Source organism: Acipenser ruthenus, chromosome 1 (genome assembly GCF_902713425.1).
Source record: "Acipenser ruthenus chromosome 1, fAciRut3.2 maternal haplotype, whole genome shotgun sequence".
Lineage (NCBI taxonomy): Eukaryota > Metazoa > Chordata > Actinopteri > Acipenseriformes > Acipenseridae > Acipenser > Acipenser ruthenus.
Genome location: NC_081189.1, coordinates 25864793 through 25885940, shown reverse-complemented (window position 1 = coordinate 25885940; position 21148 = coordinate 25864793). Strand labels below are relative to the sequence as shown.

General features: G+C 34.7%; 1 protein-coding gene across 2 annotated transcripts in view; it reads left to right on the top strand.

Moving 5' to 3' along the window:
* LOC117408713 (COMM domain-containing protein 10-like) overlaps window positions 1-20224 on the top strand; it is a 56973-nt gene extending 36749 nt beyond the window's left edge. Inside the window, exons 6-7 of one of the 2 annotated variants that reach the window (XM_034924735.2) lie at window positions 19569-19628; window positions 19700-20224. In XM_034924735.2, the coding sequence (XP_034780626.2) occupies window positions 19569-19628; window positions 19700-19723 (84 nt within the window). In that variant the 3' untranslated portion in view covers window positions 19724-20224. The remainder of the gene's footprint in view (window positions 1-19568; window positions 19629-19699) is intronic. The other variant, XM_034924734.2, reaches the window with a different exon arrangement.
* The last annotated feature ends 924 nt before the right edge of the window (window positions 20225-21148 follow it).

The following is a 21148-nucleotide window of genomic DNA, read 5'->3' as shown; positions in this document are numbered from 1 at the left end:
TTCCGCCTCTGAACACACTCAACCCCTTTTCAGCCAAAGCTGCTTGTTTTTATATTGTGGTAGAGGGATTAACTGGCTATCAATTACCTAGTTTTTCCCTTGACCACATTCGGCACAGTGTTTCTCATACCCGTGGTCAACAGCCAGTTTGTCAATAATCACTCGCTGTTGACCACGCATTCTCACAATTTTATCTGGATGGACAATAACAATAAAACAGCATGTTTTCAAATAAACACAAAACTGTATAATTTGGATCTTGCTTGGATACAATTATTACAGTCTCCTGCAACTGTTAAGGTTTATTTATTTTTTTAATTCAAGACCTTAACACCAAAAAGTCAACCTTGGTAATATATGCATAGGGTAACCAGACATCCCAGTTTAGCCAGGACAGTCCCGGTTCTTTATCAAACGCCCTTTTTATTTTTATAAAGTGGTTAACAGAGACATACATGCTTATTCTTCAGTGCACCGTGTGTTTTCATTTAGTTTATTTCTAAACTAGTTTTGAATCTACAATTGTGTGTAATACGGTAATTTTGTAGCTGTTCAGTTCTGGTGGGATTTGGCCCAGACACTTGGTAGAACAGCGAGAGGTTGCAAGCACCCAAAGAAAGAAAAATGCCAAAATGTAAATGTATTTGTAATAATTGAATGTATTATTATTATTATTATTATTATTATTATTATTATTATTATTATTATTATTATTATTATTATTATTATTATTAATAAACCCAATATAAAAGTAGCAATATGTATATAACACAGTATGACTAGTTAAACTAATTAGCCACAAGTTATATACCGAGGAGTGTACTGAAAGTAGCTAGCTGCTTAAAAAAAAAGAAGATAATACTAAGAGTGAGAGGATGGCTATTTAAATAACCATAAGAATATCCAATATTTAAATTGCTTATTTAGTCTTATCAATTATTTAACAATGTGTCCCGGTTTTGAGCTTTGAAAATCTGGTCACCCTATAATATGCACGTCAATAGCTCCTCAACCAAAGTGCGTGCCCAGACACGTCATATCTCCATGACGACTTGCCGCACACAGAAAGTAACGTTTGTGTACTATGTGCAGAGTAGTTCTTTATTCTCTATGTTTACAAATGATTCAAACATTCCTTGTCCATTGTATGGTAAATATGGTCAATCAGGAAGTTGGCACCATTATAACCGTAGTATACAGTAACTAAGGTTAATGTTTGGGAAATAATAACAATAGTGGAAGCAATGAATATCACATTGTGTATTGAGTATTGCTATGGGTTTCTTATTAATTTATTGTCAGGGAATGTCTTTGAAATTGAATGAGTGCATAGGAGTACACTTTACCATACAACGTATTTGTAATGTATTACTGAAGTATGCATGACATGTCTGAAGTAAGCATAGGGGATAATATGGTATAAACTAACTGTAAGCTGGGCAATAAAAAATATTATCTTGTCTGTTTCAATGTCAATATCACGCAAGTGTACTCTTTGTGCAAGTGCTAGTAGCCGCCTGTCAGTGGTTACCAAGATAATCGTTCAGGATCCTGCAAGTTGAGAAGGCCTCTATTATAGCTTCCTCTTAACACCATTTTACTATCCTTAATTGATTTGTTCCAAGAATTATGCTGACAGCGGTATTAACACAGATGTTTTAGCGCTCTTGTTTATTAGAACAAGATCTGGTACAGGAAGCATATTATTAATTCCCATTGTTCTGTGAATCACTCGTCCTTACTACTGTGCACTGGAGGAAAAGGGTGAGGTACATTATGTATGAGAGATTCTTGGATGTTTGCATGCTGTTTCCATCAACATGTCCTGAGGCAGGAAGTTCGAGGATAATACATCCTGCAGGTGTGTTGAACAGAGCTTTTCCAGTATTGATGTGGTTTGCGTGGTCTCTTTACTTTGAGTCCCTCTTCAGACTCCCATGTCTTTGAGGCTTTGCAAATATACCTGTGCCAGAGAATGGTAACCTCATGAGCAAACCCCATGGTTCCTCTTCCGAGAAGAGATGCAAAACACTGGTCCACCTTTAACATTGTAATGTTTGTTCAGCTGAGATAAGTGTACTGGTCACTGGAAACTTACTCCTACATCTGTTGTATGAGATTTGCTTTCCATTTACAGTATTTATTTTTTACAGCTTTCTATTTTTTCCAACACCAAAAACTTTATCTCACACACCTGCCATATATTTGTGAAAAACTATTATGTAAACGTATTGTCACAAAATCAACCAATAACAATACATTTTTCTAGATTGCTCTTGATAAATCAGCGAGATGCTGCCAATAAATTGGCTAATTCAACGGTTAATAAATAAATAAATTATGTCCGCAATTGCATCCTTATAGCGTTAATGTGGTTTCCTGATTTCTATGTGTCCGTTGGCTTTGTTATTAACAACGATATTCTTCTTGCCAAGTTATTTTTTTTTTTTTAAACTCAGTCTCCACCCGTGCTCTGCTGGATACGTTATCATCAAAGGCTGTGTCGTGAGATCGTACCTAGATTAAATGTTCACCTCATCCTGAGGGTGGAACCTCTGAAGGCACAGCTTGTCCCCGCACCAGGTTATGAAGTTGGCAGGTGGTGTTAATCTAGGTTTCTCACTTGGAAGATTTTAACCTATAACATTATGGCTCATTGAGAGTTTTACCTACATGTTTTTGCTTCAAGGTATAATGCTCTTTGTTCTGAACAGTAGGAACAATTACATGTGTGATATATTTAACTAATTAGTTAATAATTCAATCATTTTCATTTCTGCTAGCAACTTTATATTTTCAGTGTTATGGAAATTCCTCAGGGAAAAAACTTAACGTCAGCATTCACTTTGACCTGTGACTTAAGATAGATGCCATATTGGAGTCATGTGAACTGTGTTTAACAAATGAATTTTCTTCATAATCAGGTTCCTTTACTATATTCTAAAGCACATTTTATTTTCTTCTATATCACAAAAAACGAGTTCTTTAAGCAATTTGATAAACTGTCTTTGGTACATTAAAATGTAGGTTGTTGTGTGGAATCCTTACAATTACAGTCTACAAACCACAATTTCTATGTTAGCTAAGTGAATCATGCAGAATGGCATTTGTAGACTGCACTGAAATAGATTAACCCATGCACCTGCTCATTAGAAATATATATTCAATTTTAGAAAACACTGACAAATTACTTCATGGTGGTCCAAAGCCTTATAGGAGCAGGTACAAAAAACAAAAAACTGTTAAGTAAAAGTCATGGTGACATCCTACAGCAGACATAAAGGTGTATTGTCAGAGTGGTTCCTGTGAACCCTAAAACTGAGTGTAAAGATCAGACATAGATAAAATGAAAAGCTCTGTTTCAGGTGATCACTCATCCAGGCCTTCATTCTCATCATCACCTCCCAACAGCCAGTCGACTCTATGGGGGAAGACACTCAGTCAGACATTAGTCTTTCTCGCTTGATATTTTCACAATACCTCACACAAACATCTGAGTGTAGATCAGTTGTTCCAACCCTTTTCCTTTAGAGATTTTTTTTTCCCCCCACAGACCATTATTTTATTAGTCTGTCAGTACTGATACTTTGTACATGTATTACGTGTAGCGCAGAACAGTTTTGGGTGTGGAACTACTATTGGTCACTAAACATCTGTTTATGAGTATTTTGGTAATTACTGTTAAAACTATTGGAACATTGAAAAAATGTGACTACTTGAACTGTCTTGTAAATAAATGTAAATCAGTAGTGGCTCCTGACTTTAATAGGAGGCTGTGTGGTCCAGTGGTTAAAGAAAAGGGCTTGTAACCAGGAGGTCCCCAGTTCAAATCCCGGCTCAATCATCCAGATAAAGCTGAAGCACTAACGGATAACGACATTGAACGTCTCTACAGCACTGAAACACTACGTTTAAAAAAACTCAACTGTACTGCTGAAACTTGTGATCTTTAATATTAGCATCACAAGGGTATCCATGTATTATAAAAAATAATAGATGGGCCTCTTCAGTGAGTTACAGGAAAACAATTCCATCTCGGGTTTCTGAGACAGTTTATAAATTACTCGACCTTCGGTCTCGTAATTTATGATGTCACAGAAGCCCTAGATGGAATTGTTTTCCTGTAACTCACTGAAGCCCATCTATATATATATATATATATATATATATATATATATATATATATATATATATATAGACACACACACACACACACACACACATGCTTTTTATTATACGCAATCAAATATAACGTTGCACGTTTCAAAAGGTACTTCGTAATTTAATAAGAAATGTTATACAACAGAAGCAACAGAATATAACAAAAACATTGTGGACTTACTTGATTGATGAATCTTGACTGATGTCGTTTGAAGAAAAAATATGTTTTACAGTCCGTGGAAGATTTTTTAAAACACTAGCCCACAGAAATCCACTGGGAAGATGAAGAGCCAGTTTGAAAAACCAAACAGCAAATACTCGCAATCAGCCATTTCGTTTTTTCGTACCATGAGCAATTAAAAAGGCAATTTTGTTTTGGGCCTCCCTGTAGAAGAAGTTCCAATTTAGGGTTTGGACGACCTTTATTGTTATTTTTTATTGTTATTTTTTTCCTCAATTGAAAGTGAGGAAAATGGCATATGAATTAAAAAAAAAAAAAAAAAAAGTAAAAAAAAAATATCTACAACGTACTTTATGGAAATCGAAACTTAAGCGAGTAGCCACACTTGACTCTTAACCTGCCTGCCAACAGACTTGTCAAGATTAAATGTAATTATGAGTGGTAGAGGCTAGCCACAAACTTGCATCGTGTAGCCAATACAAATACATTAACACTTGACAGACAGAGGGTAATTGCAGGTTGAAGACACACAGAATCCCACCTATTTTGAGGCTACATTAGCCAATAGTAATACAGTAGACCTTTGAAAGCATGACATAAGGTAAGCTTTTTTTTACTTTTACAAAATGACACGTAGGCTTAGCTCTATAGGCTCTTATGACGAGCCGCCACTGATGTAAATCCTTGGCAATTCATTCTCTATTGTATGCAGCCCATACCTTGTTTTGCCTTGTTTATTGCTGTCTTGAGACTGTAATATATGAAAGAACTCAGAACTGCCAGAACAATATATACTGCTTTATTGAAACTTTCCATGCTACTCAGGATAGTTCAATAAATCTATCTTATTGACTGTTGGGCTATGCCGTTAGTTCAGTAGTTACATTCTGGATGTTTATAAAAGCAAGCTCTCTACTGCGTTCATCTTAAGAATATTGAACTCTATTGCAGACAAATTCTACTATATTATACAAATCAAACTTATTTCTTATGAGGTTTTTTTGTGTGCTTAATTACTGGTATTAAGGAATCACTTGGTTGTTTATATCAAATATTATTCTGTTGCAGGTATATAATCCACCTGCAGGAAAATGGCATGTTCATTGCTTCACATTGGAGCATTTCTATACAGAAATAAATCAAATCCAACAGTTGTCATGTGTTTGAGGTAAATACAATGTATCGTTTTCATAGTTATCATTTCAATATATATATGTAAATGATAAAGTGAATGAGTGCATTGGCACGGTTGGTGACACTATTACATTGTTTAAAATGTGACCATAACAATTATGTTTAGATAAGTGAATGTATTATTTTTTACACTTACCTGTTTTTTAAAAAAAACATTGCAGGATGGGCAGAACAGCACCATCAGCTGCTGTTGTGTTGGACATTCTCCAAAACGATAAACTAGCATAGCACAGATTGTTTGAATGCATGCTGTTTTGGCTTTGGCATATGTGAATTGATTATAACAGGTTAACTGTGGGTCCCTAGCTAAGTAATAGCTTGTGACTGCTTTACTGCTCTAACCCTCTCCCCACTCTACAGCAGGGATGTTTCATGCAAATGCTTTAGGGCCTAGGCGCATACAACCTAAAGTGAGGATGTAATGCATTTGGTTTAGAAATATGTTGGAATAAATATAGTTCTGTTGACCAATTGCTGACAGTAGGAAGCCTTTGCTTCCATATCCATATAAATGACTGATGTTTCATGGCAGTGATTCTCAAATGTTATTACTTTATGGGTCATTCTGGAGAATGGATTTTAATTAGAAGCATTAAACACCTTGATGACTTGTCACGTCAAATATGTGCAGTCCTGGTGCAGGATTTTTTATTTTATTTTGTCAAATCCCTGTACCTAGTCCTTCATGTTTAGAGTCCATTTTACAGAATAATGTTTGTCTTTGTTTTCCAAAATATTTTAAACAGACACATGACTGTAAATCAGGTATGCCAAATCAGATGTGTGCTCAGAAATGCAAAAAGGGACCCCAGATGCTTAAAAGGGCAGACAAAATGAAATTTGATGTAGTTGATGGGAAGAGCTCTTTATAGTTTGCAGTGTTAATGTGATTTACATTGGCTCATTAAAAGGGTCATTTGCCTAGCCCACATATTTATTAAATGAGATGTGTCCTACATATATATATATATATATATATATATATATATATATATATATATATATATATATATTTTAAATTCTGTTGATGTGTTAACCCTTTATAACTGCTGGACAAAGTACATCTTGTGCTTGGCAGCAATATTATTTTTGCAACTGGCACATCTTTGTTTGAGGTGGAAGGGGGAAGATGAACCTACCGTGAAAAATGTATTCATGATTTTTTTAAAGCTAGAATGATGATGACAGGCCAAAAAAAGCCTGTTTCCTGGGTTAAGAAGAAAGCCTAAAGAAATAAATGAATTATCTTTCCTAAACTATACAGGATAATGTGAATGGTGATTAAATGTGTTCCAGTATTCTTATTGCACATGAAGCTGTAGGCTTTTCTTTGTAGAAGAATTGTATTTGTATTTTATTTTTTTACAGCCAAACAAATGTTTATATTGTAATATAGATTGAATTCAGTTTCATTAACTATGTTAGCTCCTAATTGGTTCTAACTGGCATATATTGATTGATCAGCTGTGAGCATATTTTAATGATCATGTTTTGTTGAAAGACAAAAGAGGATTGTCTGTTTATTATTTACTGTACAATATGTGCAATATGATAATTACATTATTTCTTCCAGTAAATTATATTCTCATGTACTATACCTATTGGTGCAGTCAGTATCTGTCAAAATGTCTGCATACCACTGATAGCCCACCCATAATTGGTTTCCTTTGGAATGTATTATTTTTAATCAAGAAAAATGACTTTGCTTTGCATTTTCAGCTTTAACTGCAGAATCTGCAGGATGAAATATGTATCCTACCCTTGCAGTATTATTTTCAGAGCTCACGTTAGATGTGGTAACCTTGGCAAGGTTATTGGTTGTTTTTGCCAGAAATGCTGTTGTAAGTAAATTATCGAGAAACTCATATTACATTTTAAACCTGTATAAAAGTGTGATTTTTTTGTTGTTGCAACATAAAAGATATTAAACCTTGAAGGTTTTATAGAATTACAAACAAAAGTGCCTTCACATCACAATGATTCCATTGATTACATAGGTCACACGATGTACTATTTTGAAAGTACACACTGCCCTAAGTATTATTTGTATAAATATAGCAGTGAGAAGTAAATGTTTAATAATGCTTGAGGACCTACAGGAATTGTACCTGTAAGAATGTATGCCGTACTTCCTGAGAAACACTTCTACTCTGGGAGACACTGCAGGTAAAGTATACTAAAAAACCTTCCAATCCCATGATTCTACAGTCAGATATACTTCAGATACCACAGAAAGCTCTCCAGTGACAAATGACTTCCATACTATTCTCCATATAAGTCTGTAAATTTTAGTACACTACTTATAAGATGCACCAGAAAAGAAAAATCTATAGCCTGTGGCAACAATTTTATTATGAGCCACAAAAAAATACAGTATCAGTATCAGCCAAAGGTAACTAGACCACTCCGTAGCATAAAAAACAAGATTATTATATGAAGATGGCCGCTATTCACAAAACGTTTTTAAAAAGTTAAGGATTTTTGATGGACTGTTTTTTGAAGAGTGTTTAAAAACAATCTGTAATTTCAAAAATGAGAAAAATGGTCTGAAGATAAGGACAGTTGTTATCTTAGACCCAAATCCTTATCACAATCCTTAAAGATTTGTGAAGAGGGCACAGTGCTTATCAACAGCCAGTTAAACAGCGACAATTCCTTAGCACAAGTACAATTGGTCAATATAAGGTCTCTAGCACCTAATAAAAGGCCACAAGTGTTTTATTTCAGGCATTGTTTAATCTCTGTTGCAAATCAAGCCACCAGCAAATATGTAAATATTCATTGAAGTAATTTGCCTTTTTTTCTACTTGATGAAGGAACATGTCCATTCTAGTACCTCTGAATGTTGTCTTTCAAATCATGTAGACTAAAGGTTGCTTCCTCGCTGTCCTGTAGTTCAATCTGTCTATTTAAATTTAGTTTAGCAAATAAAGAAAAACAAAAGAATGGAAAATGGTATTTGGTGAGTCAGTGGCAATATAACCACAACAATAATAGCAAATATATTACTATATTATAGTTTATTATAGTCTACGGTTTGAAAGTTGTAGAAATCACACTACTGGAGGCAGACTGATTACTTTTGGCAGTTTTATTTCAGCATATCATAATATGCTTCTCTAACAACGACAGGAGTATTTGAATAAACTTTATGAACACACTGTGAATAAACTACTGAACAAAGAGCACGATCACCATTAGTGCATGAAGGCTACTAGATGTTTTATTGTTACAAAACTAGTTTTTTTTTTGGTTTGTTTTTGTTTTATACTTGGCTAATAAATTAGTATTGGGACCTAACGGTACCGTAAATGCTAAAATGTACACATATACTCAAACCTGCACTCAAATCCTAATTAAAAAATAAAAATGTTACTGATACTTTTATTCTTTTACAGGTTTTTTAAAGAAGTAGATAAAAACAAAACAATCACAAACCATGTTCACTTTTATTGGGAATACCCATGATGCAATATTGCCTACTACTGGTAATTTAAAGCTTGATACAGTACACAAACCTGAGATTAACAGCCTCGAAAAAAAAATTATGGAAAAAATACTGAGGAACTCAATTTTAATATTGTAAAGGCCTCTTAATTAACCATTTTAACTGGGATAATGAAGCCTGGAGGCTACGACCACACATTCTAAGCAAATTGCATTACTCATGAAATATTGAGGAAAATGTTTGTATTCATGAGCAACTAAAACTAGTGTGGCATAAAACCATGAAAAAAACAAACTAAACCTTTAAATGTATTTTTATTTTTTTTTAACACAGACATTTTCTAATAGAAATAGAACCCTCACGTTATATTAAATGCCCGCGCCTTCAGCTCAGGACATTTTACTGCATGAGGCGGTAAGCCCTCTCACATGTGTTCTCTTGCTTAAATAATCCCTTGTTCCTCCCTTCAACCTTTATTTTACTGGTGTTAAATACCTTGGCATCACGTTGCAGTTTTCTGATTTTCCTGTCCTAGTTCCTCAAGGTTGCGTTGTTTACAGTATTTCTGAAGACTTTAATAGGTTGATGTAATATCTACAGGTGCAACTCATTTGGCAATCTGTAAACGATTATTAGATACACAATATGAGTCAGTAGCAGAATAGAAATTGACTTTCTGATTTTTTTTTTTTTTTTTTTTTTTTTATGGTTGATTTAAAACAGAGGAGTTCCAGAGACAGTCCTGTTGTCTGTCATGTGGCCAGCCCTTTCAGACATCGCTAGCTTTGCACCACAAGAAAGGCCTAGGTTAGCACTTTAAAAGAGCCACTTCACTTGGGAAGCACAGAGTATGCTCTCCAGACATATAAAAACAGAGCTGGTTAAAAAAAAAATATGACCTCTAGATGAGAACCAGCAGATACAGAACAGTACAACTGAGTCAGTGATCTAGAGGAAGCAATAGGCAAGAAGTCATGGAAACTAAACAAAAATAAAGGAGGCTGGATCAGAGGTTATTGATGGACTGGAATTCGCTTTCTATCTTTGACTGGGGGTTGATTTGAGTAAATATTTTCTTTCAATTAACAAAAAAAGCTCTGTAAGTGGTAGTGTGTGTAGAAGTTCAAATTTGATTGAAGTTGTGCCTTATCAGAAATAATCTGCATGCTAAAGTGCTGAATTGAAAAAGAAATGTAATCAAGGAGGACAGTGCAGGTTGTAATTGCGTGTGCAGTATTATTTGAAAGTGAAGCCAAATACAGCTATCCATTGTACCTTGGGATCAAGACTCTTCAGTGGATATTAAAGTTTTGGAAAATCTCAACACAAAATGTTTTTTAATTATGCCATTTTTTGTAATCCGATATCCCGAGAATTACACAACATTTACCCTATTGTGATGAAACTTAGAATTATTATTATTATTATTATTATTATTATTATTATTATTATTATTATTAGAGCAAATGTATTGATTTGTTAGCCCTCCTAAAACAAATCAAAAACACTTATTTTACTTTGAAATCACTTTTAGTTTTTAAGGGGGAGTGTTAATAAATTGACACTGTAAGTTTGTCAGTATAAATCAATTATAAATTGATTTATACTGACAAGTCTGAATGTAGACAATACATTAGGAATCTAGAGCAGCCTATCTCACAGTTTTTGTTGTACTCTATACTGTATATTTTTTCTTCTATGGACATGGACAGACAGACTAATGGTGGTTTGTTGTTCTAAACTAAAACAGATTCCGCTTGTCTGAAGGCAGACGTGTAGGCTGCATGTTGTCTGAAGTAAAGTGTGGTGCAATTTTGATAGTTAAGCCACAACAGAAGATGGTTATTGTAGCAAAGAGGAAACGCCTGCACATGTAAACCTAAACCTTCTCTTTGGAGTGGCATTCCTTACTCAGATTACACGGTACACATTCGTTGTTTTCCGTTTTAATTGGGATTCATGTGCTTAAATTACAGGAGTTGCTTTGTTCATCCTTCCTACAATATTAATGGTGTTTATTCAGTTCCTGGCGGGTTTGTTTTAAGGCCTACGCGCTTGTTTTATTTAAGGATCATAGTCTTCCAGTGATGATTGTGTTTCTGTAAGTGGTGCCACTTGGGTAATGGGTTGCTGTAATAATTGACTTAACAGATCTTGTTTTCTTAGTTTTGCAAGTACATCCTATTTGGCTTTTTAATCTATTTGTTTCAAGTTTTCTTTTGATACAGTTTTCATCCGTTCAGTATAATTGGTGTAGTATTTGTGTATTATTACCTAATACAGTAATATTTATTCAACCCTTGCAGTAGAAGCTTTGTATATCATTACCTCATCTCATCTGCAGTGGTCCAGTTTGTTTAAATAGTTTATTGTCCCTAGTACTGGTACTATATTATTCCTATATACATGTCAGTAGCCAAAATAGATCCATAAACCATGTTGACCGGCTTGAGACCAGGTATCCTTGGATTTTTAACATAGTGAATTGAAAGAAAAAACAGCCATACAGAATATTAGGCTGCAAGCGTGTGACTCATTCTGGTTGATAACTCTTAGGCTTGTTTAAAAGCACTCAGACCTGCTTTGCATAAAATGTGTGGTGTTAGGTTTGATTGAACATTTTGATTGTTGAAAAACTATAAACTATTATTATTATTATTATTATTATTATTATTATTATTATTATTATTATTTTATCCTAGATTTTAATTTCAATAAATAATTTGGTGCTGCTTCCACTCAAAGTCTTACTACAAGTGAATCAGTCATTTGGCTGCTGTGACTGTGCTGTCAGTGGACCCTTTGGAAAGTTTATTTATCCAAACACTGTATTATGTTGTTTTATTGGAGGACAAGGGAATTTGGAATCCCAATAGGTTATTGGCAGACATATTCTACTGATTATTATTATTATTATTATTATTATTATTATTATTATTATTATTATTATTATTATTAATAATAATAATAATAATAATAATAATAATAATAATAATAATAATAATAATAATAATAATAATAATAATAATAATAATAATAATAATAATAGTAGTAGTAGTAGTAGTAGTAGTAGTAGTCGTAGTCGCAGTCGCAGTAGCAGTATTAACACTGATCCAAGCTTGATGCAGTTTGAATTGGATGGTTTCTGTGGAAACCAAATAAGGTTGCTTTAGACAAATGGCTTGAGGCTCCTTGAATGCTGTATCTGTTATATTGTTGCTAACTCAGTTGTGGAGAGGAAATAAAATAGCCCTTTCCCAGCTGTTTAAAGCAGGTGATTAGAAGTAATGTGTAACTTATTTTTCTATGTTGACTGTTTTGGGAGAGTGCTAGGGGATTTCATGGATGTTGGTAGAGACACATTAAGCTTAGCATGAACTGTGTGTACATTTCACTGGCAACTTTCATAAACAGTAGGGAAAGTACACCAGTAGTATACATACTATTTTGGAGAAACATGATTAGATCCCTTAGGGAAAGATAATTAGATCTCTCCAGACTGATCTGGTATTTGTTTAAGGACTGCCATCTTCTTGACTTTTAATTTTTAACTAAGAGGCATTGAGGTTTTTTTGGCATGTGTTGCCCAAGATATCCAGGACATACAACTTTGCTGCGACAAAGATAAAACCCTTGGATAACCCCTTGCCAAGACCACCCATCTATTAAACATCATTCTACTGGTCCAGCAAGTGGTCTTTATGCAAGTTTCAGTGTTTCTCATTGCTAGCGTTTCCACAATATAGATTGTACCAATAATTTGTTCTGTTGCTTTTAACTGTAGCTTTTATGTGTTTTTGTTGCTGGGTTGAACCATACTTTGACCAAACACTAGACCTGCGCGAGTGTGCTCTTTGACACAAAGCTCTTGTTTCCTACCAACATTACCATTTCCCTCATTAACATGCTGGCAAAGACTTTTCACACACAGACACGACGCTGCAGAAGCCATGTCCCCAGTAAGGTCAGAGTAAATGGTACTGATATTTGAGCTTGACGCATGCATGACAGTGACATGGGGGAAAAAAAAAAGCTGTTGTGCTGAGACACTCATAAAGCCAGACTGTTATGCACAAATAGAACCGGATCTAGATGCATTGCTATTGTGCAACACCCCATGCAGTCTTTTTAGTGAGCTCAGGAAAGCAGTGATATTAACAAACTGAATAAAAAGAGACAGGGACACCGGGGCCTACTAGAAAAGTGTACTAAGCAACTGAAATAGTTAAGGTATTCTTTACAGTGGGATGTTATGATGATTAGGAATATCAATTATCAGTCACCATGTCCACTCTTGAAAAGTAGTGGATAAAATACTTGTACGAATATTTTTAAAAAGTAATTTCAGTACAGCAGAAATGACTTCATATAAATCTAAATTGTGATATATTTTTTAAATGAGCTCTCTATGGTTTCTTTATATGCATCTAATTTGATTGAACTACTTTAATAGTACCTGACTTATTATCTAAACAATCAAAACAATGTTTTAAAATAAGGCTTAGCCCAGTGGAGCTCTCAGTATGGTTTCTTTTGAAAATGTAATCTCAAATAAAAACCTTTAAGTAGGGTTTCTTGCTGTCAAACAGCAATCTCCGTCTTTATTCCACAAGTGCGGCACTGTCCGGTGCTGATCAGGGTCTGCAAAACCTGTTTTCTAAAAAGTGGTAGTTCAGCTACCAGTGTTAAATGTTAATCTTTAGAGCACAAGTTTGTGTTTTAAATACATAACTGCCATGGTAGACTTTTAAGACTTTTTTTTGTATGAAATACAAATAATTGTGAAATAATTTATTTTTTATTTCTTAAGAATATTGTAAAAATCACGGTATTGAGTTAATTTCACGATTTCCGCACAGCCCGTGAAATCGCGATTTACACAGAGCCTTATTTCTGAGAATATTAAATGTTTAAGAAGCATACTTTTCTTTTTTTTTCTTTCTTTCAAAAAACAGTGATTAGACAAACGTGGATTGACATTTGGTTTTGCAGTTTAAATACTGTGTATACAGTAGTCTTATAATATGACTAAAACAATCAATTTAATTGTGATCGTTTTTTCCTCTAATACTGTATTTTCTAAATAACAAGGCGAGAACATTACGAATGTTATTTCAAACTCGCTTGAAGGTTAATGTTTAAGGTCACTAGCCTCCTAAATTGCTTACCACAACCCCCTTGCAAATTAGGCCATGGTCTCAATTGGTTTACTACCTGCATAAATATTAAATACATAAATAATGAATCAATGACCTGTATCTTATAAATTATAATTTACTGATTTTATGTTCATTCAATAAAAAAATATATATTGTATTAAAAAGTTTTGATTTCACTTGATGCCCATTTTAAACACCACGCAATTAATTGCTATTTGCAGCATCTTCAAAATCTGTTTGGGAACTGTGCATTTGCTCAAACCACATTTCACAATTTGATTGTAAATTTTACTCAAAGACAGAAGAAGCTGGGCGGTCCTCGAGTGGCTCATCCAGTTAAAGCGCTGCCACTGGGAGTGCAGGATGAGTCACACAGCTTGGACGGCGCCAGTTCACGTCCAGGGTGTGCAAAGATGCCAAACTTTGCTGGGGACCGTGGTAGGTGGGCGTCACATTGGCTCTGACGCTCCTGGGGTGGGGGATGGGAAACCGGCAGGGCTTGCTTCTCCTCATCACGCAACAGCAAACCCTACTGGCCAGACACCGAGCACATTCAGAGTGGATAAGATACGGGACTGGTGTCTGTTCTCCGGGATTGGTAGTGGGATTGTAAAAGCGACTGGCTTTAGGCTTGTGAGATCGGAGGACGCTCGCACGCCCTCAGAACGTCTGTGCTGTGTGGGGACTCGCTATGGTAAGGAAAAAAAAAGCATAATTGGACATTCCAAATTGGGGGAAAAGAAATAAAAATAATAATTGTTTGGTATTTTCCATTTCGCAATTTGAGCAACACTTGCTCAAAGACCAAAATAACCTTTTCTTCCTTTCTGTTTCGGTCTTTGTATTGCTAACTGCTGGTAAAACCTCTTGGGATTATCTTGCTGTGACTGTTGATGGAGTTAACAGATGAGAAACCCATTTAGCTGTCTCCATTGTTTTTTACTAAACAAGTTACTACCTTATCAGTATGCTAAGCTGCTTATGACATATTTACCTTTCCCTCTCTTAAATGTCTGTAACCAGAATGTGTTGAGAAATACAAATTGACTTGTATAAAATGTACAAGTCAATCATACAGTATCTAAAACAATATCTATTAATTTTAAAATCTGTCTTGAGATTAATTCAGATACCACCACGGGACAGATGATAGTTTGCACTGTAGCCCCCAAAGTCTTTAACAGTGGTTTATATCCATAGCAACAGTACTAGCAATCGCTCTAACGTAGACTGCCGTGCCCACCTTTCACATCAAAAAGAATAATTGTAGTGGAAGAGCGTTTTCCTCAGCTTTATGAAGATGATCTTCAACCAATTCTAAATGAAAAAGACACTTAAAACACACCTTTTTATGGCTTTTTAATAACAGTAAAAGGTGCAGTAATTTTGGAATAAAATAGATTGACCCTTGAAACTGTTATGTCTATACTAGTTCAGTTACAAACACACCCTGGCACCCTTTTTTTTTTTTTTTTGGTGTTAACATTAGTGGTACCCTGATGCCCAGCATCAGTTAGATATTTTAAATGAACACGTTGTATGTGAATGCAGTACTGTACTTGACAAATGGCTGCCGTATAGAGGTTATGGGATATTTTAGGTTTCTGCATTAAACAGACAGCAGATTTGCCATTCCACTTACATTGTGCTACTGGTGAGGCTTTGTTTTTCACAAGAATTATTATCACCCTATTTGCTCATAATAGCACACAGGTGATTATTTTTCTTCTCTCTACCAGGCTGGTTATTTGGATAAGAGCATCTGTTTGAGAGTAGGTGATAATTGTTGACTGTTAAGTCATCAATGCAGCACCACTTATATTACTTATGTGTGCTGTATTATTATTATTATTATTATTATTATTATTATTATTATTATTATTATTATTATTATTATTATTATTATTGTTGTTGTTGTTGTTGTTATCATTTGTGTATAGTGTATTTATTTGTATTATGCATTATTATTTTGAATTGTGTATTGTGGCAAGGATGGGGTTAATTCCCCATCCATAAAAACCTTGTGAAGAATGTGGCTGGAGCCTTAATGAGGTCATTGCTTGATTGATGAGTAGTTAAGGCTCCAGCCAAAGGATAAAAGGACCTACTCTTGGCTCATTAGGGGTTGGTTAGAGAAGGAGAGAGACTCACAGAGACAGAGCTCAGGTTTGATTAGACTTTTTGTATTTTGTTTTGTGAACCCTTTGTTTCGGCCCGCGTGTCTTTTTGTTTTGTGTTTTCAAGAGTGTTTTTTTTTTTTTTTTAAAGTCTTTTGTTTGTATTTAATAAACATACTGCTGCTGCAGTTTCAGTCCTGCATTTCAGAGTTCTGTGTACTGCTTCCTGGTCTTGTCACACACCACACGGCCCATCCTGCCACAGAGTTGTACTGAGTTTGTATAGAATTGTATACTGTAATTGATTCATTCATTGCAGTGCTTTCAACTGTTTTGATAAGGACATTTAACAAAAATAAACTGATATAGATATAGATTTATAATATATATATTCACTAGATGAAATGGTAGCCATATCAGTCCAGAGATGAAAAACAAAGATAAGGCTAATGAAATGGGAAGGCTGAGACATGGACTTTTTTTTTTTTTTTAACCTATTGAAGAAGACAAGGTTGTTTGCAGGCTTGATTTGCTTTGGTAAAATACATTTTGAAAGTAACATAATATTTTAAAATATTTCCACAAAATGAGTGGGTGGGGGGATGGGGCTTTTTAACCATTGGCCAGTAAATCTGGGTGCTAATATGAATAAGGGTTGACTGGACACTATATCAAGCATATGGTATTATGACTACTATTATTATGGCTCAGGTAGACAATTGGACCAAAAGGGGCTTGTATGCACTGAAACCATTTAAATGTCTTTCACATAACACTCACAATATTCAGAAACTGAAAACTACTTCTGGTCTAATGATAGGCTTTGTATCCTAGTTCCAATCTTCTGAGACACACACATTTTCTGGTATATTTTTAAGGGGAAGTGACTCAGCTCTTCAAAGAATTACTAAGACAAAGGGAATGAGAATGTGGCAAGTCCTTAGATGTTGGAGTAGTGTGGAGGATGGTCCACTTGGGAGAGATACGATCGTGCCAGGAAGCAATGCTGAACCGAGAGGAGGCCCTGATGGGTATTAGCTGTGTGGAATAATTGCAACTGCCCTGTCTGTCCCAGCAGGTGTCGCTCTATTCTATTGGTGTGTGAGGTAGTGAAGGGGTAGGGGTCAATACTTGGGATTGTGTCCTTAGATTATGAAGAAAAACCTAAACCTTTATAGAGATCAGACTCTTGTTATATTTTTTTATTTATTGATTTCAACCTTAAAAAACATCCATGTATAAGCATATTGTGAGTGAGAATTTCAAATGTTCTGTAGAATTTCAAACCTCAACAGCTGTACCAGTGCTTTAAATGTCCAGGTAAGGAGAACAAAAAAAGTTTCAATAAAACATTTAGGCCACACATTGGCCTCCTCTTGTCTGTGATTTAAAAAGCATTTATACGCTTTTGTCTTAGCAGAGGGAAAATATTTTGTGAAGCCTGAGATAAGAAAGGGTGTACTGTGGTTTTTCTCCTTAGTAGATTCTGTGTTCCTTGTCTAAATGAAACACCCCTAACCAGCTGAATACCCAGCTGCTTTAAATCCGTAATGAGGGTCTGCTGTTCCTTGAGAAAACCTTGAGTAATGTGACAGCATTTTACTTTAAAATTAAAAACCATACTGTTATTGATACCCCAGTTTAAGGGTGTAGGATTACACGACCATGAGTCATAAGTTATATACAAAGTTGCTCACCGGCTTGGGTATGATGTGCAAAATATTTGGTGCCTTTATTGCTTTTTAGAGGTTCATGGCAGGTAATAGTAAGAAGGGGAAAAAATCATTATAAATATTATATTAGTCTTGTTATTCCCTGACTCTTGTCTTCATTGGTGGGCTTTGGCGTTGCCTCGTCATGTTTACCTAGAAATGTCAAGCCTGTCAGGACTGTGGCTGTCTTTGCATTGAAAGCTTTTTTAACCCTTTTCCTTTTGTGACAAAGAAAGCATGAACCCAAGCCTTGGACAAAGAACAGCAGCTTCTGTGCTTCACCAAGAGCTGTCAAAGGCTGTCAATTTGAGTACCATGGTAGAGCCATCAGTATGTGCAATATTGAAGGTTAATTCATAGCTTGTCAGTTGCATGGTGATTTGAGAAGGAAGCAGTTGATGGTTTTAATAAACTGCATTTTAAATATGTTGTTTCAGTAACTTCCCAAGACCTGCGTTAAACATTCCATATGTCCAGTAATGGTTACATTTGCTTATAGATTGGGATTATACCGTCTTTAACCTGAAGAACTAGTTATGATAAAGCTGATTCGAGGCTTTCAAAGGAATATATATATATATATATATATATATATATATATATATATATATATATATATATATATAAAATACTGTAGGACAGTCATAGATCTTTTAAATATTCTATATTATGTACTGCATCTACATACCTGTATTTTAGAAAGTGAAATCTGATTGGTGAGCAAATTACACTGCTGTTTTATTCAGCCTCAAGTAGCTGCAGGCAACTGTGTTTAAAAGACTGCCGAGTTCCTAACAAATCTCGTTCATCTAGATGATTAGATTATATTTGTCCTCAGAATGCATTATGCAAATTGATAATGTAATGCCCCAAAATTGTCCTTATAGCTAATTTGGCCCAACATGTCCTTATCCTTATTACAGTTCCGACCAGACCCCAAGCGGCAGTGCACCATTGGCAGTCCTCTTCATATCTTTGTTTAATGCTGTTCAAATGAGTTACAAATATATTAATCTTAAGGGAAATTCTGTAGAAAGACGTATTGATTCATTGGCAAAAGCTCTTTGAATAGGAACATTAGTAGTTTTAAAAATGTATTTCCTATAAACAGTTATTTGAAAAAGATTTTAAGGGACAACATGCCTTTTACAACCAAGGCACAATTGGAAATGATAAAAAGAAAGGGAATATGTCTGGTGGAAATTAAAGTATCCCTGCTACTCCATGGAAGAAAATACATGTCTGTCGTCTTGGTATCTGGCTGCTTCAGTAGTGGTCAATGTGGTAGGATGTGAACTTCCTATAAAAATCTGTCTACTAATAAATTTTTGTTTGTGCGGTTTGTAAATAACTTGCAGCAGAATCTATTTTAATAACAGGTTTCAACAGTGGAAAGAAGTGTCTGCATTTGTTTTTAGAACTCTATGAGGCAGATCTGAGGGAACTTAATTGAAAGATTGAAGACAACTAAGTTTTGAAATGCAAATATCATATATATATATATATATATATATATATATATATATATATATATATATATATATATATATGATATTCTAAATGTGATTTCTCTTCCCCCCCCCCCCCCCCTTCTAGAACTCTGAGAAAATGTTTGTGGAGTTTAGCCATGAGGAACTTCTTGACTTTTACAACAAGGTTGGTAATGGCTTTTATTCTTCAATAATTCCCCTAAAAATGATGTCATTCTGTTTATTGTTTAATTATAGAATGTGATTTTATCTTGCAGCTAGAAACTATACAAGCACAGCTGGACTCTCTCACATGATGTCATTAAAATTGATCTGAGCAATTAATTTGTGACTGTGTGATGTTATTAATTGAAGACCTGGAAGAACACATATGCTGAATATAACCTTTATCTTAAGAAATGGAAGTAACAACCTTTATCATAGTGTGAGAATTCAACTGTAGTGTTTCTTCCTTTTTTCAGATTTTATCTTCATTTCTGTCTCAATGTCAAAACCAATTCCGTAATATTAGGCTGATTGTGTAGGATTATTTAGTCTAAAACCCAATGTTTTCACCAATTGCAAACTACTATACAACACAGAAAATGTATTGGAAATGCGTGTCATGATTTCATGTTTGTATCTTTTTGTGTGCTAATGTGGTATCAGCCCAAACTGTTTTAAGCTGCATTGAACTGACTGACCCACAAGCTCCTTTCACATTGACATTTTCATACAAGTCACACTTTGTTTTAGATTTTTTAAAATAAATAAATACTTGAATTATTGTGTCGATCATTCTTAATACATAGTAATGTTGACCCAGTTTTTCTGGTTTGTTTTTTGTTAAAAAAATCTGTATTCCTTTATCAATATTACACTCTTGTATTTTTTGCTTGATTATGCATAGTAAATTCAGTCATGGTTAGTTAGCTAAGTATTATAAACCTCATGGCATTTGTACTTAATTGTTTGTCATGTGATCTGAAGCATTGCTTCAGGAAAAGTGCATTTCTTCTGGTAATAAAATTGCATTGTTTGTAATCCTTCTGGGTCATCATATAGCCTGCTGATTTCCAGCTTTCCTGGGGTCTGTAAAGATAGCAATTTAGAAGAAGAATGGTGCTATTTCTTTCTTTCAGGGGTATTATTTCTTACGTCTAGGTTTTAGTTTTCTCGTAATTGTTCTTTGACACATCCGTTTGATAGAAATAGCATTGTGGCATGGGAAAGGGGAGGGTACACATTATTATCCATTATTACTAACCACTGACCAAGCTCTGTTGTTGGCAACCAGGTGTTGTACAGCTGGAGGTGGGGTGTTGTCTTCTAATGATTTAAGGCCAACTAAAGCCATTTATAAATGGGGCTGAAGCTCAAGTTACTCATCTTGTTACTACCTGGTCTACTAAATCAACCAAAACAGTTCTCCAATTAACAAAGAATTTCAGACATTCGATATTTATTTAGAAAATGAGTCATTATTCACCTCCATTTTAGGTCTAATGTCCCTACAATCTCATAACAATAGATTAAACGCAAGACAAGAATGTCGTCATAAAGGGTTCACTTGTACTGTATGTACTGGTATGGTCATGAAAAGTATATACCTAAGACTGGCTTTGCTGTTTGGCAGAATTAATAATAGCAGATGATAATTTCTAAACTGCAGAAAGAAAAGTTTAAATGCTTAAAATAAAACAATTG